The following is a 26,526-nucleotide window of genomic DNA, read 5'->3' as shown; positions in this document are numbered from 1 at the left end:
CCAGCTAGCATCCATAGTCAGGCTTATACTTTGCTACTGTGGGGAAGTGGTGGCTGACTTTGAACTTCTGTGCATTTATTTGCCTCGCAACACCTACCATTCTGGGATATTCCTGACCACAGTCCCTGAAGACTGGGAACTGAGATAAGCAAAAGTGGGAGGTGGTTGGGGCTGTTTTATTGATTAATGCCGGCGCTGACTGAGGCTTGATATTGTCTCAAAAAACTCTCTTACTCCTGAAAAAGATCCAAACAACACAGGGGAGGAGGTAGGTTGCATCATTATGACCATTGGGCCTTAGCCAGGTGCCTTTGGGTTTCCAGGAATCAGAAACAGGCTTGGCACCAGGTCATACTTTAAGAGTTGTCAACCTGTAAAATAATGGACTAGAGTGCTGGCCCTGTCCTTGGGTAAAGAGAAGTGCCAAATCACAGATAGCAGTATTAATTAGAGGTTTAGAATGGTGGGATTGTGAGTGGCAACTAACCTCTGTAGAAACCCTTGAGGCTGCCCTTGGCTATTTGATGTGACTATATGTTCTGTGTGTGTGTGTGTGTGTGTGTGTGTGTGTGTGTGTGTATGTGTGTGTGTGTGTTGTGGAAGATAGGAGAGCTAGAGCAGGTTTGGCTATGACAACACTTTCTCTCACCTCTAATTAAAATCAACTTCTATACCCCAACCATAATATCCTGCAGCATCATAATCTATTTCTTTTTAGAAAATGAACCTTCTGGGAGACCCTAATCAAATCTCCTATTGAAACTATATTTCAACTTTCCATCCTTGATTGCTTCGCAGAAGAGAATATGTTTGTAATGAATCTAATTTTTTCATCCCCCCACACACTAAGCCATGCATTTATGTGTGAAATGGGAAGACATTTTTCCTCAAGTGAAAACTTGAGCAGCTGGAGACAAACACACAGAAAAGAATACCTCCTGATGTTTGCACAGAAGATTGGTCTTCACCAAACTCAGTGTACACTTTTCTTTAACCTTTGCCTTAGGGAACTCACTGTGGGTGGAACAACTGAGTCAGCATCAAGGATAAGAGAGCTTGTCCAAGGAGGTAGAGGAGAGGAGTCAAGTCTTCTGGATTCTCCACTTATTCTTCAGAATTCTTCTGTAACTATCAATGGGATCTTGTCCTGGACCAAAATGAGGCCCAAGAATGCATTGCATTCACAGTTTTTGGATGCTTTATTATCTAACATACAAAGAGAAGATACAAAGGCTATTTTTTTTTTTTAACCAAGCAAGTGCACTAAGCCTAAGGAAAGGTTTTGTCCTTTAGTTAAGCTGTCAGATGTTGGAGGCAGTTGGGCAGACGGCTGTGTTTTACGTCCCAGCTTAACATTTCCGAGGCTGCTGAATAATGTAGATCCTTCTCATTGGAGTGACCTTCTCCAGAGCAGGTCTGGGTTTTTGATGTGCCACGTGCACTATTGCTGGAAATTTATGGCTAAGCTAAATGTGAGAAGGAAAGAAAAAAAAATAAGCATATTGGATCTTTTTGACCGTGAAGTATTCAAGTAGTAGAAAGCAACACAGTTGGTCATGGAAATTTTACAATTTTGTTTACTTCTTTGATAGTATTGAAGTACCACTTCCAGCTCTGGGTCCATAGTATGTTAACTTGGGTTTTTACTCATTTGTTTATCTCTAATTTGTACAACTATAACATGTATCATATTAAAATAATATACATAATACATATGTTATGTCTGTTTTGAAGTGACATTTTTCACAAGTAGAAATGGTTCATTATTTCTGCATCAGTCTTCTAATATTAGCAATTATTTTGGCACCAGTATGCATGTATGAATCACTATATTCTAAGAAGCTTACGGGAACATTTGGGAAAGTCCTGCAGGGAAAGAACCCCTCAGTTGTCAAAAGATCAGAAGTAGAGAACCTCTGTAAGAAGTTAGAAAGAGTTAGGATTATTTATTACATTGAAACATGTAAAACTTCTATTTTAAGAGGTCAAAAATGGTGTAATATTGGCTGTTTCAAATGGTTCAATTTAAACAGCCTGATGAAAAGAAAGCTGAGGAATGACTTACTAGCTTCAGGTACCAAAAGTTCTCATTAGTCATCTCCACAGAAGATATGTATGGGGAAACAGGCTTAAGTAGATTTAAGTTAACACAGACTGAGACTATTTGACAATAAGATAAATTTCATATGGAACCGAAAGACCTTATGAAATTTACATTACGATGGCTTAAAATCAAAAGGATGCCCAATGCTGCAAGGACTTCAGATATAATTTTCCTAGAGGAGAGTTTGGACCCAGTGACCTTTTGGGGCTATTCTGGTTCTTAGTTTCCATGCCATTGATACAAACATAAAGGCACCTACGGATACCTTCCTTAGCAAGCAAAAAAGGAATGCCTCAGCTCGCTAGGAATTTAACTTAATCACCATTGGATGTAGATGCCCTTGCCTTGACACTCAAGTTAACTAGAAGGGGAGATAAATGGATCATGACCTCACGCATCACATTGTTTATGGTTTGTTTGGACTCTCCTAAGCCAGGAAAACATAGGTGCCTTATATCTCTTCTCAAATGTCCCTGAGCTCTAGGCACACAGCATCTCTTTTCATGTGAAACTTGACACTAGAAAGTCCTTTATTCTTGGTCTTAAAAAATTAAACACACTGGAGGAATATAACCTGAAGTATTAACAATGGTTATCTCTGAAGGTTAGAATTATGGGAAATTCCTAGTCTTTTTCCTTATTTTGCCTATCAGCATTTTTCTAAAATTTTTCTTTTACAATAATTAAACCCAAGGGTGGTTGATGCTAGCATTCTAGCAGAAAGGAAGAAAAATCCTTTCTAAAAAGCACTAAAGCCTTTATTTTGGTCAGACCAGTTATCACCAGGCCACATGACATGCATTTTATAGTGCGGTAAAGGCAGAGTGCTTTGTTTTGTTTTTCTTTAAACATTAGAACCAGAAGGAAACTTAAGAGGTCACTGACTTCAGGGATTTTCTTCCAGACTGGGTGTCTTTAGCATCAACTAAAACAGATGGATTATTTCAGGCTAGCTCTAAATCACATTCAAGAGATTACAGGTAGGAAGAACAACCCGGCAAGTTACTTCAAGTCAAATGTAAATGTATGGTAAAAGGGTGGGGCTGGTGAGAAAGGAAATGAACAAGTCACTATGATATAACAGAGACCTGGGCAATTAGCCAATGTGAGATGGCCCACGATGACAAGGTGAAACTGAGGAGAGGAAGCCACAATGTTGACTGTTGTTTTTAAGGTGCGAGCGTGGTGATGGGTGGAGGTGAGAAAGCAAAGCGGAAAGGAGAGAGTTTGCTGGAACACACTTAATGCTTAATGTGGCATTAATTCATCTCCAGGGTTATTTCCAATGTAGGGCTTACATTTTTTCTCTCTGTAAAATACACCCAACATATAATTCTGACCATTCTTAAGTGTATAGTTTAGTAGCATTCAATACATTTACATTGTTGTGCAACCGTCACTACGTCCATCTCCAGAAATCTTCATTATACCACATGGAAACTGTGTACCTCTTGAACAATAAATCCTCATTCCTTCCTTCCCTCGCCGCTGGCAACCACTATTGTCCGTCGTGGATGGCACCATTTTCCAATCTTATCAGTAATGCACAGGGTTAGGGGGTCACATTTTAACCACAGCGTTTAACTGAGGTTCTAAAAACTCTGCTCAGCTGCTTCTCAGGAGGGGATTGCCCCAGGTCAGAATGAGGCAGAGACTTCCCTTTGGGGCTCACTGGCCATCTCTGTCTGGTTTGGGAAAGTTTAGGAGGAAAAAGAAATCAACAGGATTGAGAAGGAAGTGGAAATCAATTCAAGCAAAGATAATCGCCTTAGAGAAACTGCTCATAATTATTAAATTACAAATGTTCAGGTTTTGGGGGTGGGCTGGGGCCAGTACAGGCTTCTCTAGCACCACTTATACAGGCTGGGGCAAAAGTAGGTTCACAGTTGTGAGTACATGAAACAGTTGATGTATTGTTATTCATTAATTATTGTATTATTTTCCCATATGAACAATTGTCAACCTCCTTTTGCCACACCCTGCAAATACAACGGGAGAGTCAAGTTCGCTGTCTCTGATACCCACGGCTCCAGCAGGAACATCCTAATGGCGTAGGGGGGTCTACAAAGAGTCTTCCACTAGAATGGAAACTGTAAATAAAATAGTCAATCCTTCCATGTGCTAATTTTGAGGTTTAGGTTTTGTATCAGTGGAGAGAGAAAGGTTTTATTTTTCAAGTCTGAATTAGAAATAAGTAGGGAGAGCTCCACTGAGTGCCGCCTACAGCCCGCTGTGACTTCAGTCTGGCATTTCCACTGAGGGAAGCCTGGGATTCTTCATCACTCGTCTCTGTAAACTGACCGGGTTTGTAGAATGAAAGGTGTTTCCTGTCTGAGTCCTGAGGGTAAGGGAATCGAGGGTAACCCCACAAGAGAGGGAATTCAAGGCAGGCATAGGTGCGAGGACTCTGTCCTGCCGTGGCTCCACCACATAAGGGCCAACACACGGAACTTAAAAAGCAGATCGGTAGAAACACCCACATTGAGAATCCACCTTCCTCTTGCGTAGCGGTGACCTCAGAACCTATATTTTTGGTTTCAAAGGAAAAGCAAAAGAAGTCTGTTCGAAGTCTCTAGGATCGGAGCCGTGAAAGAAATTCCAGATGCAGGAAAATTGGCGGCAGGTTTTGCTTTAGAGCCTGAAGTTAGGGAGCATTGCAGATGTGGGCAGCTCCTCCATTTCTCTTTCCGGCTGTTAACTTCCAACGTAGCACTTAGATTTCCACACCCCGTTAAGTAAAGTGCTTAAAACAAAACATTCGGTCTGAGTCGATGAAATTCAAGGCTCCTCCTATGGCGACATTCGTCCAGGAACAGAGAAGCCTTTCTAGATCCGCAGATGCCTTTGATCCTCTCCTCTCCCCTAGGACCCCACACACATCTGTCTCCCTCCTTTGGGCATGGGTGATGCATCTGGCGGCTTGAAAAGTGGCCCCAACTTTAACTGGGCTTCAACCTTCCACCCCTTCCATACCATAACCCTCCTGTTCTGATGTTTTAGCTGGATACTTTCATGTTGAGAGGCTTCACAACCAATGCCAAATTTAACTTCCAAAACCATCCTGAGAAGCAATAGACTTGGCAGTACCATGCTCTCTCAATCCCTGCCTTTAAAAAAAATTAAATGAGCAAACATAAATCTCAAAGCAGCTATGGGACTTCTAAAAGCTTAAACAATCTCTAAGGAGTAGGTGGAATTTGGTCTCAAACCAGGTCTCCCTGCTTTTCAGCCTAGAGTTTTCAAGCTTACATAACTCCGTCTTCTGCCAGGAATACCATGGTACGTGGTCTGTCACTGGGTAACAGAAATTCTGTTATTATCTAGGGCTGGAGAGGTGGGGAAGGAAGGGGAAAGATAGTGGGGACAGAGGTCTGTGTGCAGGAAGGAATGGGGAAGATAGTGGGAGGGGAAATTCCACTTAGATTTGTACAGTTTTTTCAGTCTCCCAAATCTTAAACCCTCGGTTGGTTTTGAAGTAGGGTATCCTGAAGTAAATAGCATAAGGAAAGAAATGTCCTACCATGATTGAATGGTTGTTGAGATCCTATGAGTCGGGCTGTACTTTTACAGTCTTAGACTCTAAGTTCTTAAGTTGATCTAAGAATTAACATGGGTTCTTGGAACTAGACAGAATTGTAGAGGAGGGCATGAATGAATGTTAATAAATGCAGGTATTTCTTCTGACCAATTGCATATTGTTAGGTCTTTGTGACAATATAGTTTGTGGAAGGCATCGTTATAATACAGGTGAAAATTTATCAGCAGATGTCACTATCTTTATTGCTGTTTTTATGTCTTTTAATTTTTTTGTATAAGCCATATAGCTTTTACATACTTATTTTATTTTTAAATATATTTTAATTGATTTTCAGAGAGGAAGGGAGAGGGAGAGAGAGATAGAAACATCAATGATAAGAGAGAATCATTGATTGGCTGCCTCCTGCATGCCCCACACTGGGAATCGAGCATGTGCCCTTGACTGGAATGGAACTGGGAACCCATCAATCCACAGGCTGATTCTCCAACCACTGAAAAAAAATCAGCCAGGGCATACATATTTTTTTTTTAATTAAGGTGTAGCCCTGGATGCTGTAACTCAGTGGTTAGAATGTTGGCCCATGCACTGAAGGGTCATGGGTTTGATTTCCAGTCAAGGGCACTTTCCTGGGTTGTATGTTTGATCCCCAGCCCTGATCAGGGCATGTGTGGGATGCAACCAATCAATGTGTCTCTTTCACATCAAAGTTTCTCTCTCTCCCTTCATTCCCTCTCTCCTTTCCACTCTCTCTAAAAATCAATGGGAAAATATCCTCATGTGAGGACTAACAACAAAAAGAAAAAAAAATCAAAGTAGAATTTTTCTATAGTAAAATATACCCCTTTTTAGTGCACAGTTTTATAAGTACATAGAGTCTGTGACTATCATCACACTCAAAAGATAGAACCATTCCACCATTCCCCACCTCAAAAAAACTCCCTCCTATCTCTTGTGGTCAACCCCTCCTCTCAGTGAAGCTCCTGACAACCACTGATTGCAGCAGACCTATTTTTTAAAAGGCATTGGTCTTTTACCCCAGTTGACCTTTATTATGAAATCCTATTACATGTCAGGTTGAATTATGAATTCAGGGAGGATTTTTCTTAGCTGTAAGGAAATATGTGGATCCCATTAACTCCCATATTTGAGATAGTCACTATGGAAATCTTGGGACTTGATTTTCTAGCCTCTTATCATTTGCTCAGGAATCCAAATGGTGCCATATAGGATATCTGCCTGGGACTAGAAGGTCACACTTACTGAGGTCTAGTTGTGCCTGCCTCTGTGCTAGGTACTTTGCATGGGTTATATAACTTCCTTTTATTTTCACAATATCACATTGACGTGGATACTGTTAATCACATTCCCACTTACAGATGATGAAACAGAGGCACAGAAAGTGAAGAAACTTGCCCAATACACACAGCTAGGGAGTGACAGAGCTGGCATATGACCCAGGCATCTGATGTCTGATGCCAGAGCCTGTTTTAGCAGTAATCTATACAGTGTTGGCCACATTCCCACCCCAGTAAACACTGAGCTGCATGTATAGTTGCTGTTAAACATATGTCTAACAGTACACCATCTCACTATTGTCTTACTTTTCCAAACACAATTATTATTGTTGTTGTTACTTGACTCTCCTTTTTATCTTTGAAATAGAGAATTGGTATTTTAACTGAAAGTGGAAGAACTCTTCTATGTCACAGACATATGCATATCCTATATAATAAAAGGCTAATATGCAAATTGACTGAACAGCAGAACGACTTGTTCCTATAACACACACTGACCACCAGGGGGTGCTGTTCAGCAAGAATTCGGGCTCAAGGATGGTAAGTGCAGTGGTGGTGGTAGGAGCCTCTCCCACCTCCACAGCAGTGGGACATTCCCCAGAGCTCCCGGACTGCAAGAGGGCGCAGGCCGGGCTAAGGGACCTCCCCTCAACCTGAGTGCATGAATTTCATGCACTGAACCTCTAGTAGGTCTATAAAAAAAACAAAAACAATATGCACCCTTGCATCATACCTACACACAGCGTGGCTTTATTGACCACATATAGTCTCGAGGAATGTGCCATCCGTTTTCACCAACAACTGTGGCATCCTCTTGCCATCGAGGAAGAGGCGTTTAGTGGGCAGGTGCAAGAGAAGGTGAGAGCAGGAGCGGGCAGCTAGTGTTGCCCTGGCAAGGCATCCTCCACCCCTGCCCTTCCTGTAAAGCCAGCAAGGCAAAGAGGCACGTATGACCTCACTTCATATCTATTTGATGGAGAACCAGTCTCCCCACATGAGAAGGCTCTGTAGCTATCATCTATAATCAAGATTTCGTCTTGTATTCTCTGCCTCGTAACATCCCAGGACTTTAGATGTACCTTTTCATCTCGGCCATGAAATATGCTACTCCCCGGAGCACAGTGCAAACAGGTGACTGTGCCAGGCACCGTTCTGAGAGCTAACCTGTGTGAATTCATTTATTCCACACAATGAAACGGTGAAGTATATTTTCTTTCTTATCTCCATTTACAAACAAGAAATCTGAGGCACAGAATGCGTGACCTGCTCAAGGTCATTCAGCTGGTAAGTGGAAGAGCTAGTGCCAGATGGGGATTCAGAGGCCTAGCACAGTTTCTGTTCTCATCTTTTTCAGATCCCTAATGGTGGCAGTAATGACAAGTCTTCCTTTTATAAGGGATGCTCAGTCCTGTCCCTTCAGCAAACGTGGGCGCAGCTGACAGAGTGGCTCTTGCTTGCCTTACATGCAATGTATCTGTCCTCCAAAAATAAGAAAAGGACTCTCATTCAGCTCACCTATGTAGTTGAAAACACTCCTGAATACAAAACCAAACCACTGTCTTTCTGGTAAGTTTTCTTAGTTTGTTGAGCTACTTAGAAGAAATCCATGATATAGAAAGAACAATAGCAATGTTCAACCACCTATTAAACAGACTTTTTTGGACAAAGCCAGTCAGTGCCCAGCCTTCTTCCAGCCTAAAACTGTGGAACCCTCCACCACCTGCACTCACCTCCAGTCAAACACTGCCTCACCGGAAGGCAGTGCTGGAGAGGAAGGGAAAAACTGTAGAATTCCTGATACTTGGGCTGCCTTTTTATAAAAGCATGCCAATGTGTCTGGGAATATTTGGGATGGCAAAGTAAAGTCCTGCCAATTTGGTGTCATGATTCTTTTTTTATTTTCTATCTTATTTTTTAAAATATATTTTATTGATTTTTTTTTTTATATAGAGAGGAAGAGAGAGGGATAGAGAGTTAGAAACATTGATGAGAGAGAATCATCGATCAGCTGCCTTCTGCACACCCCTACTGGGGATGTGCCTGCAACCAAGGTACATGTCCTTGATCAGAATCGAACCCGGGACCTTTCAGTCCGCAGGCCAATGCCCTATCCACTGAGCCAAACCGGTTTCAGCTCTATCTTATTTTTGAGATGATTTATTGAATGGACACTAAGGGTTTGGGAGAAACGATTTTTCTCGCCAAGACCTCTTTGTGTTCTTGGGACTGAGAGCAGATCCTTTCAAAAGGACATTGATCCTCTGAGCTGGAAAACACCTCAGCGGTCATGGGCTCATTCACTCACTCACACAGCCTGGTGGTTGGGGGAGTACTGTCTGGGAGTATCCCATGATGCATCTCACCCACAGCTCACCTTCTCCAGTGTGTCATTCAGGGCATCCATCGTCTGTATTTTGGCAACATTCACAATGGCACTGAAAAGATGAAATGAAACTTCATACAGGACCTGAAAACTTAACCACTGGAGAGGTTAAATGATTTATACCGAAGCAGGTCTACTTGGCCTTTCAGCGTCACTCTGCTTGGCTACATCTGAAAGACAAACAACCCTGCCTCCGTGTGCCCACGTGCCAGGACAAGCCTTATAGGCCAACTCATTATTACTTTTGCTTTTGAACTTTTCATTGAAGTATATTCCATACGCAGAAAAGTGCACCTTTTACCAGTACGTGGCTTAGCACATATTCAGACACTTAAAACACTAGTCTAACCAGCTGCCCCTACGGATAACCACTACCCTGACTTATAGCCCCATAGATCCGTTTTGACGGCTCGTGAACTTCATAACATGAGTGATATAGCACACGCTCTACTGTGTCTGGCTTCTTCCGAGGCCAGGTTATTTTGTAGGAGGGTTTCAATCAGGGACAAGCCTGCAGTACAATTTCTTGACAGAAACTCTGCGCTCACATCGTTCCTTTTTCTGGATGGTTTGTGTTGGTTGGTACACGTTATTAGGAAACAGACATAGATTGATGATGCCTAGAAACTTATTTGCCAGGGTCTATTTTTTCAAAAGCTATTCTCCAAGATGATGTAAGGGGACTGTTTGTCCATGAAGACAAGGCACTCCCATCCCGTGCACACACTCCTGGAGCAGAGGTGAGGGCAGAGGCGAACTGATGGTGCAGCTGGTGAAGCTGCGGTTGCACCTCCGCTCGCTGCACAGGGAGGGCCCTGGCCATTTCACATTGTAATTTCTCTTATTATCTTTTAAAGATGGTGCACAAGTTCCATAAGCTTTAGGTCCTACCTATTTATATCTATCACTGACAAATGGGGAGAGAGGTTGATTTCTTGCTGTTTATGTTCTGTCATAGTCCAATTACCATCTTTTAATGACTATTACAAAGAAATTGCTTTTTAATATATATATCAATATATATGTTGATTTTTTTACAGAGAGCAAGGGAGAGGGATAGAGAGTTAGAAACACTGATCAGCTGCCTCCTGCCTCCTACCGGGGAAGTGCCTGCAACCAAGGTACATGCCCTTGACCGGAATCAAACCCGGGACCCTTCAGTCTGCAGGACGACGCTCTATCCACTGAGCCAAACTGGTTTCGGCAAGAAATCACATTTTTAAAAGAAGGGTCTAATCACCATTTTATTATTCTCTAGGTAACTCCTCTTCCTTCACTGTCAGCTGACATTGGAATTAACAGTAAGCCCCCATTTTTTCTGAGGTGCAGAGAAATAGGTCTTGTCCACTGGCTGCCAACTAGAAGGTCATTTCCAAGCTATGACCCCAGTTGCTGAGCCCCTGACCCAAGTGTGCTACATAAACAGGGCTTATGCTTAAGTCAGAAAGAGTCCACTTTCCAAATCAATCAGCTTGCAATTCAACAGCCAGGTATTATCATCCACAGAGTGCTCTCTCCATTCTAGGAGCTGGCCCCCATGCTGGGTCGCCAGAGAGGACTCAGTGTCACTTTCTTACGTGATGGCTACTTTCTGGATTCGGGAGAAACAAACACTGCTAAAGGGGCTAGGAAGCATTTCATTTTAATGTAGAAAAGATCCTCAAACAATCTCCTCCACAGAAATCAGAAAGGAAACTTTAAAAGTGATCTAAAAATGTGTTATACGAAAGAGGCAGAGACAGTCCATCATCTATGTCCCTCCCTATTCTCCTTCTGAGACTGTTGCCATTTTACCTCTTAAGGAGGTACCTTGGGCATCTAATCAACTCCTTTCAAATACTCACCAACTCCTCTATGGAAACCACCTTGAAATAGTCTCTGAAGTACCATCATTATATTACTTGGGGAAGTCAGTTCCACATGTTTTCCTTCACTAAGGCATAGAGTGACTGGGCCATGTGCGTGTCTGCTCCAGCCACAGCTTTCTGCTTAGCTCTAGGAATAGTGCAGCCTGTCAAGGTCACGGTGGAACGGGCAGGGCGAAACCAGCCTCAGTATCTTATAGGCCCTCCTGCTGTGCCAAATATAGAGGCCATGAATGGTTTCTAAATAATTGAGGGATGCATTCAAAACAACAACTAAAAAGCATTTATTTTTAATTCAGGAGATTTGCTTCAGCAGAAAGCATACTATGAAAACAGGGCAGCCTAGGGACACTATTTTAAAGGCTAATGTGAAGATAGGATAAAGGGATGTGCATCAGGTTTGAATGCATTTAGGATTCTGTCATTTAAGTACAAGACAGCTGGGCTGGACTCTGAGAGTGGGAGAATGAAAGGGTAAGGTTAGTGATGGGGTCCCAGAAAGAATTCTACAGAAGGTAGCCACCTCCAGTTTGCATCACCACTGATCCTGACCCCCACCACACCCCACCTTAGCGGCTGTCTGTAACCCTGGTTAGCAAAAGCCTAGGGGGATTGGGAGGCCTCTGACTTCTGGAAGGAGAGTCACTGAAAACTCCTCGAGGTGACAGGAAAAGAAATCAAGCAGTCCCCTACCTTGTTTTCTCAGGTCCTGCTTTTTTGGTGTGTCTCTCCAAGACACCAATTTCTTGTCTTTTGGAAATTCGTTTCCCTCCAGCTTTTACTACAAACAAATAAGCATGAATATAGGAGTCAGGGTTAGGACAGCAAGAGAAGGCATGATTTGTTATTCAAGGTATGCCTTTAGATTTGGGGAAAATTTTAGAATTTATTTTTTTAGTTTATTTTAAAAATATTTTTATTGATTTCAGAGGAAGGGAGAGGGAAAGATAGAAACGTCAAGGATGAAAGAGAATCAGTGACTGGCTGCCTCCTGCACGCCCCCTACTGGGGATTGAGCACTAAACCCGGTTATGTGTCCTGAGCTGAATCAAACCGTGACCTCCTGGTTCATAGGTCAATGCTCAACCAGGCTAGAACTTATTTTTTTTTAAATCTAAACTTTCATCTAAGCAAAGAAAATAAAACGTTACCCTGGAACTGAATAAAGATAAGAAAAAAGAAGTTTTTTGCAAACAAGGTGCGGAGAAGAAGAAGTGCTGAGGTCTGCTTGTTTATGTTCAGGGAGCTTTCCAAGGCAGCAGGTACATCTTCCACTTGGGGAGATGAATAACAACTCACTCCCTTAGGCATTTCACTGAAAAACATTTTTCTTGTTATCAAACCAATTACACTCTTCATGATACCAAATGACAATTACAATGTGACCCTCCTGTTCTCCCACAAGATTAAAGTTTCTGCAAGGCTTGCATTTTTCTTTTTTCAACCAAAAGCCAGATTCTGAGAATGGGCCAAACGTGAGGGCGGTGGTGATAACAGGCATTTAATTCAACAGAGATGCTTCTGATCCCAGCATATACCCACCTTTCATTTCAGACCCCGAACCTGGGATATTGGCCAAGCTCAGATTTTGTAGTGAGCCACTAAAATGCATTAGTCATCCTACCATTCAATATATCAATTAGTGTTAATCAGGCTACAGATGACCTAACAACAGTTCAAGTGTTTAACAATGTCAGATGAAATCAACTTTTTAAAGGAATGACCCATTTCAGAATGCAAGTCAAAGCAAATACTTTTTTCTGTTCCCAGGAAATTTGCTCATCTGAAATCTGACAAGCTCAAATGAGAAAAAGCTAAACAGACATTGATTCGTTTGAACCTATTAATCCTTTTTATGGGAATGTCAAATGGACAGTTTTCTAAAACTAGCTCAGATAAAGTGAAAAATAAGGAAAATTGTTTCTCCATGCCTTTGTGAACTGACTTAGTCATTGCTCTTTTAAAATGATTGCTTAATTTATTGCTTTGATTCTAATACATACAGAAAGCACACAATTCAAAGAGCATGAAAAGGTCTGCAGTCTCCCTCATACCATTATTTCCCATCCCCTGGTTCATCTCTCTAAATACTGCTATGTTACAAGTTTCCCATGTATTCATCCACAAGTATTCTATATGTCTACTTACATGTTATTATTTTTTAAATGGTAACATAAGGTACACATTGGTCTGCACCTTATCTGTTTATATATTTCTTCAGTTATATGTTTTGGAATAAGTTTTATTTCAATACACATATAGAAGTGTATCTTCCTTTTTAACATCTTGAACATTTCATTATAGGAACATTCTGTGTTTACTTAGCCAATTCCCAAATGTTAAGACATTTCAGATGTTTCTAATCCATTGCTATTACAAACAATGCTGCAATGACTATCCTTTCATATATACAGAATTTTGCACAAGTGCAAGGTCAATGGGGAGAAAAGGAGACATATGTACTACTACTTATAGTACTTTAAACAATAAAATAAAAATTTAAAAAAATGCAAGTATATCCATGGGATAAATTCCTACAAGTGATCTTGTTAGTTCTCAAGAATATAAATTTGTAATTTGGTTAAATCTTGCCAAATTGCCCTTCCCAGAACTTGCACCAGTGTACAATCTCACCAGCCACAACGTTAGCAATTGTCTCCCCAAGTCCCTTGCAACCATGTGAGCTAGAAAACAATTGACTTTGTCAATCAATAAGTCTTTTTAAAAATGGTATCTCATTATTTTATTTGCATTTCTTATATTTTATTAAAGGTTGAGTTTGTTTCTGTGATTAAAAGCTATTTATATTTTCTTTTTATGAACTGTTGAAATTCTTTTTTTTCTAATGTTTTTATTGATTCACTAGAGGCCTAGTGCATGAATTCATGCACCAGTGGGTTCACTTGGCCTGGCCTGCAGGATCAGGCCAAAACAGGCTCCTCTGAGGGGTCTTGGATTGTGAGAGGGCACAGGCCAGGTTGAGGGACACCATTGGTGCATGATCAGGGATAGGGAGGGACGCGGGAGGTTGGCCAGCTGGGGAGGGACCACAGGAGGGCTCCAGGGCATGTCCAGCCCATGTTGCTCAGTCCTGATTGGCTGGACTCCAGCAGCAAGCTAACCTACCAGATTATCCTGATAATACTTTTAAAAATTCATCTTTTATCTATTAATTTGAAATGCCATCTTTATCATATACTAAGTACTCATATATATGTGTGTATATATTACATGTGTATACATTTATACACACGTGTGTATACATACATACATGTATATACATATACACACATGTGAACACATATTACAGTGGCTATATCTGGACTTCTGTTCCATTAATCTCTCTGTCCATTCATATGCCATTATATCTCTATTTAAATTATTGTAGAGTACTTTAATACCTGACAAAGTTAGTCCTTCTTTGTTTCATTTCCTTTGCAAAATATTACTAGCCATTCTTATTTATTTTTCCATATGAACTTTAGAACCAATTTAATAATTTCCTATAAAAAATTCTATTGGTATTATTTTTAAAGATCTTGCTTTAAATTTATAGATTTTTAGATAACATCTTTATTTTATTTTATTGATTTTGTACAGAGAGGAAGAGAGAGAGATAGAGTTAGAAACATCGATGAGAGAGAGTCATCCATCAGCTGCCTCTTGCACACCCCTCACTGGGGATATGCCCGCAACCAAGGTACATGCCCTTGACCGGAATCGAACCCGGGATCCTTCAGTCCCCAAGCGGACGCTCTATCCATTGAGCCAAATCGGTTTCGGCTAAATTTATAAATTTTTAAAGAGGAAAACTTTGTATCTTTATATTCCTGGTAGCTCTCTGTTAAAAAATATGGTATTTTTTTTTATTGTTTATATCTTCCTTTGAGTCCCTCAGCAACTTGTTCACATAATCTCACACATTTATTATTAGATTTATTCCCTAAGCATTTTATCTTCATTGTTGCTGTTGCTATTATAAATGAGGTCTAGTTTTCTGTAATAACTCTAATGGACTGTTGTTCTTATATTACTATTATTGATTTTTATACCTAAATCTTATTAAATTCTCTTATTGTTTATAATAGTTTTAAATTGATTCTTAAGCTTTCCAGGTTTAAAAATGATTAACATTAAAAGAATTATATTAGTTTCTCCAAAATAATGTTTAATAGTGGTGATAGTGGACATCTTTGTTACCCTAATTTTTAAAGAATTGCTTTTAGCATTTTCCTATTAAGTGTAATGTGCACTTAGAAGGCTATATACATGAGAAGTAAGTACATATATTTTCACAAATATATTATTTCATCATGTTAAGGAAATATCTTTCTAGTACTGTTTCATTGCATTTAAAAATTACAAATACATATTGTAGTTTATCAAATGCCTTTTTAGCATAAACAGACATCAAGATTTTTCTGCTTATTGTTAACTAGGCCCAATGCACAAAATTCATGCAAGGGTAGGCCTTCCTTCCCCCGACTGCTGACACCGGCTTCCCTCTGGTGCCCGGGACCCGGGCTTCCCTTGTAGCTCCGGCTTCATCCAGAAGGTCATCCGAAAGGACGTCCAGTCTAGTTAGCATATTGTGCTTTTATTATTATAGATTGTATTAATTATATGAATATTTTATGTGAAACCATTCTTGTATTCATGGAATAAACTCTATTTGGTCATTTTGAGTCACCAACTTGGTTTTTTTAATTGATTATAAAAACTTCTCACTAGGATTTTGTAGTGTTAGATGCAGTCTAGTGCAAATTGTTATTGTAAAATAAACAACAATTAAAAATGAGAACTTAAAATGCTGAGTTTTGTGCCACTCAATTGAAAGGACACTGGCAACCTAGAGACTGTCCAGAGGAGAGTGACCAGAGTGGAGAAGGGAGCAGGTCACAGGAGGCCTTAGGGAACTGGGAGAGATCACTTCTGAAGGAGCAACGACGCAAAGCTCATGGCATCTTCAAAGATCTGAGGGGTTGTCATGTGGGATGAGGAAAGGTTTCTTGGTGAGGAAATGTTATATGGAGTCCAAGAGCTCTACACTTCCTGAACTCTGTGACCTTGAGCAAGATGCTAAACCCCTCTGAGGCTCAGTTTCTGCATCCTTCAAAAGGAAATAATACCAATTGTTCAGGTTGTCCTAAGTCACATAAGCACCTGGTACATGGTAGGTACAGCATAATGTGTTATTAGTATATTGCCTTTTGAACCTCCATAAAAGGATGAACTGGAATTGGGTGATGTGAAATATGAACTGATTTGACATTTTAACAGGCCTTTGAATATGAATACATAACACATAAGCACAATAAACTAGAGAGCAAACATGTAAAAGAGAGAGACACTCTTTTGGATAGTTTCATTAGAAAATAAAATTTATGTGGGGAAAATGACAAGTCCCGCAACCCCGCTGACTTCAGTTTGCTCCTCTGTGGAGTAGGATGATGGTCCGTAGTCCGTCTGCAGGGATGTTGCCCTGACTAGGAGGTTCTGTGCACAGTCAGTGTGGGGTGAATGCGGTTGTTCTCTTGTTCTTGTGGCCATCAAACCCCGTCCCCGTGATGCCTGGGAAAGTGGGTCTCCCAGCCTCTCTCTCAAACCTCACAGATCAAACCCCATAAGTTGACTTGAGCAGATTGAAGTTGAGAGAATTAAGTCTTTGCCCCTTTTTTTTATTAATGGTGCTGGCCCTTATGCAGCTATGGCTTCCCCCCTCTTTCTGCATTAGTTTCACACTTGGGGATCTGATCCCCAAACTTCATTTTCTCTCTTTCTCTTAATATGTTTTTATTGATTTCAGAGAGGAAGGGAGAGGGAAAGAGACAGAAACATCAATGATAAGAGAACCATTGATTGGCTACCTCCTTGCATACCCCACACTGGGGATTAAGCCTACAACCCAGGCAAGTGTTCTGACCAGGAATTGAACCACGACCTCCTGGTTCATAGATTGACACTCAACCACTGAGTCACACTGGCCGGCCGTTCTCTCTTTAATGATCCAGAAAATGGATTCTCTCTGGGGTTCTGTGATGTCCTCTCTGATGGCTCTGATTCATTTGACTAAAACTGAATTAAGAAGTGCAGGGAATATACAGAAAAACTCATGAACTCCTGCTCTTTCTAGTTCATTACCTATGTACTTGGCTTCCTCTGTCGCCTTCTACACACACATTTTGGGCTGTTCACTGTGATGAGATTCTTATAAAACTGAGAGCGAGGCAAATAAAAAGCAGAAACTCCAAAGCTAAGCTTACTAGGGCCCAGGCCAGCTCATGTTTAATGTAGTCTTGTGTCACAGCATAAATTTATAGCCACGGCTAATGGAGCTGCAATATATTCTATTAATATACATGAAAGAAAAACTGCTAAGCACTCCACATGAAGGTGGGAAAGAGTTACCGCTGGCAGACTTTTGAGTGGTTTCATTTTTAACTGCGATGGGGCGGGAATGGGTATATTTTCTATGCATTTTCCTTATTCTGCCTACTGCAATAGTACCCAACACAGCAGCCCTCAGACATCTGATGACTTGTGATTGGCTATGTGTTTTATGAGGCCTGCATTTGATGAGGATTAACATTCATGTGCTTGGTACCTTACAGAGGTTATCGCCTTTCATCACCATCACAATCTTATAATACCCACGTTAGTTATTGTTGCCTGTTTTAGAGGTGAGAAAACTGATGCTCAGAGATGTGGAATGAAAGCAGGGTTTAAACCCACATCTGTCCAATTCCGAAGGCCATTCAAATCCTTCCCGTCATATTGTCCCTGCTTCCCACTTTCCGGGATCTGTAAATTGCTTATTAAAAATCAGGTGAAGCCCTAACTGGTTTGGCTCAGTGGATGGAGCGTTGTCCTGCGGACTGAAGAGTGCCGGGTTCGATTCTGGTCAAGGGTATGTACCTTGGTTGCGGGCACATCCCCAGTAATGGGTGTGCAGGAGGTGTCTGATTAGTGTTTCTCTCTCATCATTGATATTTCTAGCTCTCTATCCCTCCCCCTTCCTCTCTGTAAAAAATCAATAAAATATATTTAAAAAAATAAAATTAAAACCAGGTGACGATTTGATGGAATTCTGGTGATGAATTATTGTTATTCTGTAAATAAAATTGTGCACCATCGAAAACCGGTTTGAACAAGAGCAGAGGAAGGAGGAGGCTTCCTTGTTCCCTTGCTCTCAGTGGGGAGGCAAAAGTCTGCCTTCATCTCCATTCTAATTACCCCAAACCTCTTATCTGTAGTGTCACAGTTCGTAATAATTAATTGTCATGCTGGAGGCATTGTGACATGCTTGATGGATTCCCGGTGTGCTCTGTACACAGAGTAATTAGCAGTCATTAGTGGTGAGGACAGGAAGTTCTTGGTGGCTTCATCCGAATGCTCATTTGGTTGGGTTTATCTCTGTGTCCTTCGTGCTTGATTGTAATTCAGTAAATCAGGCTTTGGCTTAACTGTTTGATGAAGGATTGAGGTGGAAGTGGTGAGAAGAAAATGGTGGATTTTTTGTGTGTTTGTTTTGTTTTGTTTTTTGTCATCATCTGTTGCGATGACTTCTCTTCTAATAATTAGCATTTATCGTTCCTGACCATTAGGTAGCAACATTAACTTTAAATATAGTGTTAAACTCTGCTAAATCCAATTCAATATTAAGTGTCAGGAATCTGTCACAGGAGAACAGGGCATGGAGCCCAGAACTGGAAACGAGTGAAAATTCCGACTCTCTCAGCAAGGTTGCTCACCAGAAAACCACCGATCCTCCGTGTCAGTGTATCAGCTTGGCAGAGGTTATTCCCGACATCCTCTGCAGCACAGATGACTGAAATAACCTTGGCTTAGAGGTGCCAAGTTAGACCAATAAGTACATTTTGCAAATGGGGAAAGGAAAGGAGAAGGCAGGCAGATGAAAGAACATAAAACTGGCTAAAAATAGGCCTACATGGCTCAGTCAACTCAGTCAATCTAGATGAACATACGGTTAAGTACAATAAAACTCATTTCCATATTCCAGAGAGTTGATATAAGTAGCACACATTTAAAATGGTAGGGGGGAGGGAATGAGGGAGAGAGAAAAGAGAGGGAGGGAGGGAGGGAGGGAGGGAAGAAGGGAGAGAGAAAGAGAGAGAGAGAGAGAGAGAGAGAGAGAGAGAGAGAGAGAGAGAGAGAGAGAGAGAGAGCTAACTGTGGATGCTTTGCAAAACACCTTGATATCTATGGTTTCCAGGCAGCCCCCTCCAGTGTCTGAGTCCTTATTAGAAAGTGCTCCTCAGCGTGTTGACAGGCAAATACATCACGGATACCACCGCCCAACCCAAATGCCTGAGGAGGAAGAGACTGCTGTCCTTGCTGTGGAAGCTGGTTTGCCGGGCTATGCTATGAAGTCAGATGACGTACAGTATCTTGGGGATCCTGAGTCTCAGAGCTGGAACCTCTAGGGAGGAGGTTTCCATGGCAGTAAATCACCTTGCATGGAGGAAAGGGCCACCCTTGCTACCTATCTCTTCCCACAAGCACCCCATTTCTTGTCCTCTCACATATCATCAAGTTTTAATAATTGATCCAGGGCCTGAGGAATCCCCAGGTGGTTTACACACAAGCCTAGAGAGATCAAAGGCACAGGAGGAAGTCAGAGTAACAATGGGAACCTCTGCTCTGCTGGGCGCCTCTGTTGAAGGCATGGATGGCAGGGCAGCAGCACTGAGGCCCTTGCTACCTACAGGACAGAGGGCAGGTGGGCAGCCTACCTGCGGGAGGATGCCCCCCTTTCCGCGGGGAGGGCAGGGCTTGCACTTCATTTGCCATAACGCGTGCCAGTGCGGGTGCGGGTGCAGGTGCTGGTGCCGGTGCTCCAGAGGCCCTGCCAGCTGTGGCTGCCCCACTGCACCGGCTTTATACAGGCTGGGGGCGGGGCCCCTTCAGGGCGTTGCTGAGCAGCAACAGGGCTTGTCACCCAGCTCTCTGGGAACCTGCATCTCCTGACAAGCTTTCTCCTAGAAGGAAACTTTCTTCTAATTTCCTCCATCGGAGAGGGCAGGGTAGATGGCTAAGGGGACTCTAATTTTCTTTCACAAAAGGGAGGAGAGAGGACGAAGTTCCACGGAAAACTTTTTCTCTCTAACTATTCATCCATCAAGGATATATGGAGAAGCTACAGCATGATGGGCTGTTTGTCACATACCGGCATGTCAAGGAGGGGAAGACTAGATCTTTGCCTCGAGACATCTGTAATCTTTTTGAAGACACAATTATAAAACAAAGTGCTATGCTTTAGTCCCAGGCTCTGCAACTGTAAGCATTTATACTAAGGAAATGATTGGAGATGTAAACAACGATGTAAACAAGAATGGTAATCATATGTTTCTTATTTTAATTGTCATTGGAATCAACATAAGCATCCCCAAATAGAGATAGTCAAAGAAAATATAGCCAGCCATGAGAGCACACAATTACAAGGCATGCTTTAAAATACTATGTAATGATGTGAAAAAATATTTATAATAAGATAGTGGGCAAGCAGGCTAGAAACCAATAGGTGCCAATTTTGTTAAAAAAGGCAAAGTATGAACTTGAGTATCTCCTGTGCTGCTCAACGTTTAACCAATGGCGGGTACTTCTCTTTGTTCTTGAATATAATTAAGTTCTGTTCTTCAAAAAACATTGTTACAAAAATGAAGACCAGGTGCAAACTGGGAGAAAATATTAATAAAACACATTTCTGATCATAACAACTAAACTTAAAAATAAGCAAAATAGTGTCTGGGCCAGTGTGGCTCATTTGGTTAAGCATCATCCCTTGCACTAAAAGGTCATTGGTTCAACTCATTGATTTTTACTGGTTTAAAAGTAATACAAAAAAACAACACAAAAAAAACCTGAGAAAAATAATAAAAATCAACAGGGGTTTTTTTGTATTACTTTTTAAATCAGTAAAAAAATCAATGAGGCATCAAAAACAAAGACAATAAAAGCAAAAATAAACAAGTAAGACTACATCAAACTAAAAAGCTTCCATACAGCAAAAGAAATCATTAATAAAATGAAAAGGAAGCCTAATGAATGGGAGAAAATATTTGCAAACCATGTATCTGATAAACTATTAATATCCAAATTATATAAGGAATTCATATAGCTCAATAGCCCAAAACAAATAAAGTGATTTTTTTTTAAATGGGCAGGGCAAAAAAAACACACTTTTTTTTCATTAAAAAACAATTTTTTAAAAAATAAATGGGCAGGAGCCCTAACTAGTTTGGCTCAGTGGATAGATCATCAGCCTGTGGACTGAAGGGTCCCAGGTTTGATTCCAGTCAAGGGCATGTATAGGATAACAGACAGTGTCTGTTACTTCTTTTAATAAAAAACATTGAGCCCTAACTGGTTTGGCTCAATAGATAGAGTGTCAGCCTGAAGACGGAAGGGTCCTAGGTTTGACTCCAGTCAAGGACATGTATCTTGGTTGTAGGCACATCGCCAGTGAGGAATGTGCCAGAGGCAGCTGATAAGTGTTTCTCTGTCATCAATGTTCTAACTCTCTATCCCTCTCTCTTCCTCTCTGTAAAAAAGCAATAAAATATATATATTTTTTAAATGGGCAGGGAACTGAAGAAATGGTTTTCCAAAGAAGACTTACAGATGATCAATAGGTGCATGCATGAAAAGGTGTACAATATCACTTTAATCAGGGAAATGCAAATCAAAACTACAATGAAATATCACCTGTTAGAATGACTAGTTTATAAAAAAAAAAAAAAAGACAAGAAATACCCTTCTCTCTCCTAAGCTCCAAGGCCCCTTCTTTTGCCTCTATAACTTGTTTCCTGAGTTCATTTCTTCTACTGCTCAATTCTTCCACTTCTACTACTTTCTAAATAAACTTTCTCTTAGAAATAACAGTTGTTGGAAATAAAAGGAGGTGGAGAGAAAGAAACCTTTGTGCGCTGTTGGGGGAAATGTACACTAACAGGAAAAGATATATGCCCCCATGTTCATTGCAGCATTATTTACAACGAGAGGCCCAATGCATGAAATCCGTGCAGGAGCAGGCCTTCCTTCCCCTGGCTGCTGGCACCAGCTTCCCTCTGGCACCTGGACCCAGGCTGGCTTCCCTCTGGCTGCTGGCAGGCACCTGGGACCCAGGCTTTCCTTGCAGCCGAGCTTTGTTTGGAAGAACTTCCTGTCTAATTAGCATATTGTGCTTTTATTATTATTGATAGCCAAAATATGGAAGTAACTTAAGTATCCATTAATGGATGAATGGATAAAGAAATTGTGGTACATATATACAATGGAATATTATATAGCCATAAAAAGAAAAAAATCATGCCATTTATGACAACATGGATGGACCTTGAGAACATTATGCTAAGGGAAGTAAGTCAGGCAGATAAAGACAAATACCATATAATCTCATTTATATATGGAAGGTACAAAATCCCCTCATATATACAGAGAACAGATAGGTGGTTGCCAGAGGCAGGGGCTGGGGAGTGGACAAAACGGGTGAAGGTAGTCAAGAGGTACAAACTCCTGGTTATAAAATAAGCCACGGGATATAACAACCAGAATGGTGATTCTAGTCAATAATACTGTGTTGTTTAGTTGAAAGTTTCTAAAAAGAGTAGATCATAAAAGTTCTCATCACCAGAAAATATTTTAAAATTGTATGTGATAATTCTATTAACTAGACTTATTGTGATGATCATTTTACACTATATACAAATATGAAATCATTACATTGTACACCTAAAACTAATGTGATATTATATATCAATTATATCTCAATTAAAACAATAAAAACTTTTTTTTTGGGGGGGGGGGATGTGTTAAAGTGCTATGACTAAGATAAGTAGCTACCATGGGAGCAAAGAGAAAGAATAATCATATCATTTGTATGTCTTGCATAGCCCAGGACTAGGAGCTGGGGTTAGAGGTGACACAAAACACCATTCCTGCTTTCAGCAAATCTCACAGTCACATAGGGGTTGTTGAGGGTGACATGAGAAGGATAAGAGAATACCTTCTATGATTAACAAGGTTTATAATAATAATGATCCACAGGAATTTCTTTGATGATGAAATGTTCTATGTCTTCTCTGACCAATATGGTAGCCACAAGCTACATGTGATCTGAGCATTGCAATGTGGCTGGTGCAACCAAGGAACTGAGTTTTTAATTGCAATTAACTTAAATATAATAGCTACACATGGTCTGTGGCTACTGTATTGAGGACAGGTGTCTGTAACATAAAACCTAGTTGTGTGATGGCTTGTTGCCAAGATCTCATTGATTACCCTCTATAACTGCCTATTGCAGAAGGCGAGGAGGGCATCAAAGGGCAAACCACCCCTTAGGAGAAATACAGAGGGTGCAAATCATTAGAAGCGTAACTCTAAATGTACACTAATAAAAGAGAAACATGCAAATTGGCCGTATCTTCTCAACGCCTGCCAGCCAATCAAGAGTGAGCATGCAAATTAACCTGACAAAGATGGCGACAGCCCCACCCCCCAGCCACTCCAGTCTTCTGGGCAGCTTGCATACAGGTGTGAAGCAGCCAGGTGTGGTGGGATGCTTGCTGAGGAGGAGGGAGGGGACAGAGGAAGCTACAGGAGTGGCACTCTGCCCGGATCAAAAGCTAAAGGTGACAGCCAGATCGAAGGCCTGGGTGCTGGGTGCTGGAGGAAAACCCGTGCTGGCAGCCAGGGGAAAAAAGGCCTATTGCACGAATCTCTTTGTGAAATGGGCCTCTAGTAGGGATATAATAAAAGAATGGCATAATTTACAAAGAAACAAAGAGCCCGCTTAACTGTAGGAATGGGAGTAGACTATGGGGAACAGGGAACATGAGGCCTATGCGTTTTTCTTCTGGTGGCCTCTTCCCCACTCTGCTTCCATCTCTGCTTCCACAGAAGTCTCCACCCTGACTTCTTTGGTGCATGTGCTCCACCACAAGGAAGCCCCTGGGTGGAGGGAGCGGGGGCGGGTGGGTCTTCCATGCCCTGCCTCACGTGAGTCATTAAAAGCCCTGGCCTGCTGTGTGCACTGCGAGGTGAGTGGAGCCTGGGTTGTTTGTTCTGAGGATGTACGATGGCCTCCATCAGGATGAAAGTCTCAACCAAGGGAGGCAACATGTTATTACCCGTTAAGTGGGCTTATAAGGCTCATTTTAAGAGAGTCGTTTGTCTAGTTAACTGCAATGGGAGAGTCATTCATGCTAGGACCAAGGTATGTGGAATTGTGCTGAGTAATGCTAAAAGCCTAGTAAAATGGCTTCTCACGACACTGAGCTTGCCAGATGGCCTCTTGTTTTTTAAATGAAAGGACAATATAACATGAAAGACATTAATAATATTTCAAAGTGATACAACACTTTCATTAAAGTACTCTCTTCTTTTAGTTTGTGTGTGTGTGTGGGGGGGGGGGGGGGGAGGACATTATTACCTTACTTATGCACTCATGGTTTTGCCTGTGTGTCTCATTTTTATATTTCAGGTTTTTCTCTTAACATTAGTTAGATGCTGCTTCTAATGCCCAGTTCTGAAAGTATGAGAAATCTGTGTTAGCTCGGCAAGCAAGCTAACCGGAGGATGATGGCTTTCATGTGGTAGGGTGGTTGAGGGGGACACTCCCTTCAAGGGGCCCTGCCCTGCTTTGTAAGAGATATCTGAGCTTCCAGTGCCTGCCTGGGTTCACCAGCTTCCTTTGTCTGTTTATAAGATGGACTGTGCCTTCCTCTCTCCTCTTTCTTCAAAATATTCACATTTTCCTTTCCTCCAGGGACACTTGAAATTCCTGGCATACTTTAGCAGCAAACTTGTGCTGTCTTCTCTCTCTGTTGCACCCAAAACAAAGGGTCTATTAATAACTCAGAGAGGCATGGAGGGATATCTGAGTTATCACACAGACACATACCTGTGCAGATGGGGGATTTCCCCAGCAACAAAACAAGTCTCGATTCTGTGAGCAGGATAGCACATGGGCATTGTGTTGAAGTTAGTCAGCCTCAAAAACAATGCAAACAGTGAAGAGTATGCTCTCTTGCCTGGGGCCTTGAAGTTTTGGAGGTGGGTGCTAGAGCAAAAAGGCAAGTTGTTTGCCTTAGAAGATAACAGTCACTTGTTTGTAGAAATACATTGAGACAATTAGTGAAAAAACTAATTTCTGCAACCCCTGCCTCACCTACTCAGTGGTCAGCAAACTGTGGCTCATAAGCCACATGCGGCTCTTTGGCCCCTTGAGTGTGGCTCTTTCACAAAATACCTCTGCCTGGGTGAGTCTGTTTTGCAGAAGTGGTGTTAGAATAAGTTTAAGTTTAAAAAATTTGGCTCTCAAAAGAAATTTCAATCGTTGTACTGTTGATATTTGGCTCTGTTGACTAATGAGTTTGCCGACCACTGTCCTACCTCCTATAAAGTAAAAGCTTATTTATCCCATTTTACAGATGAGAAAAAGGCCATAAAAGGAGATAAAGAGAGGCAAATGAGCTGATAAACATTGTACAATGGCAGAGAAATGATGGGAAGCTACCATGATCCATGCTGAACCAATCTTCAGCATCTGAGAATTCATGCTGGAAATCTGTTTTTAAGACACTAATAAGAAAACCAAGTTCTCTCTAAGCAGAAGATGCTAATATTATGTTGTATGTAACAAGGTTAACTGCCCCTTCCATGTGTTAGAAAGTTTCAGGTACCAGAGATTCTAAAAGGAGTTCCAACTGTAGCCAGACTGAGCCACTGGAAGATGGGAAAGGTTGCCAGCTACCAAATTTTTTTTTTTTGAGGGAGGTGGGTGCCATCTGTTGATGGCTTCCCTCTTCTACTTCCCAAGGTCACCCTCCACTCTTTCCTATTAAAAGAAAAAGTAGAACTGAAAATTCATAGTGGACATTTTTGCTATAATTTTTCTTTAGCCTGTATCCTTTTATGTTAGTGTTTTGTTTTCTCCCTCGTTGACACCAGTCTTATAGATTTTTTTTATTTGATACCAAAGGCAAAGGCAACAAAAGCAAAAATAAACAAGTGAGACTACATCAAACTAAAAAGCTTTTGTACAGCAAAGGAAACCATCAACAAAATCAAAGGCAGCATACCAAATGGGACAAAATATTTGCAAATCATATATCTGGTGAGTGTTTAATATCCAAAATATATAAATAACTCATAGAAGTCAACAGGAAAAAAACAAACAACCCGATTTAAAAATGGGCAGACAATATCAAAAGACATTTTCCCAAGGAAGACATACAGATGGCCAATAGGTACATGAAAAGATGTTCAGTATCACTAGTCATGAGGAAAATGCAAATCAAAACCACAACGAAATATCAACT

At 41.1% G+C, this 26,526-nt stretch overlaps 1 protein-coding gene across 1 annotated transcript; it reads right to left on the bottom strand.

Annotated features, from left to right (window-relative positions):
• Positions 1 to 1,089: 1,089 nt before the first annotated feature.
• Positions 1,090 to 20,056, bottom strand: DAPL1 (death associated protein like 1). Its single transcript, XM_084893306.1, has 4 exons — positions 19,939 to 20,056; positions 11,879 to 11,966; positions 9,312 to 9,372; positions 1,090 to 1,466 (listed from the first exon to the last, which is right to left on the bottom strand). The coding sequence occupies exons 1-4, from the start codon at positions 19,994 to 19,996 to the stop codon at positions 1,350 to 1,352; spliced, it is 324 nt and encodes a 107-aa protein (XP_084749432.1). The 5' UTR covers positions 19,997 to 20,056; the 3' UTR covers positions 1,090 to 1,349.
• Between the last annotated feature and the right edge of the window lie 6,470 nt (positions 20,057 to 26,526).

This window comes from Pipistrellus hanaki (assembly GCF_964339955.1).
Source record: "Pipistrellus hanaki genome assembly, chromosome: 8".
In the NCBI taxonomy this organism is placed as follows: Eukaryota; Metazoa; Chordata; class Mammalia; order Chiroptera; family Vespertilionidae; genus Pipistrellus; species Pipistrellus hanaki.
This window is presented reverse-complemented; position numbering and strand designations above follow the sequence as displayed.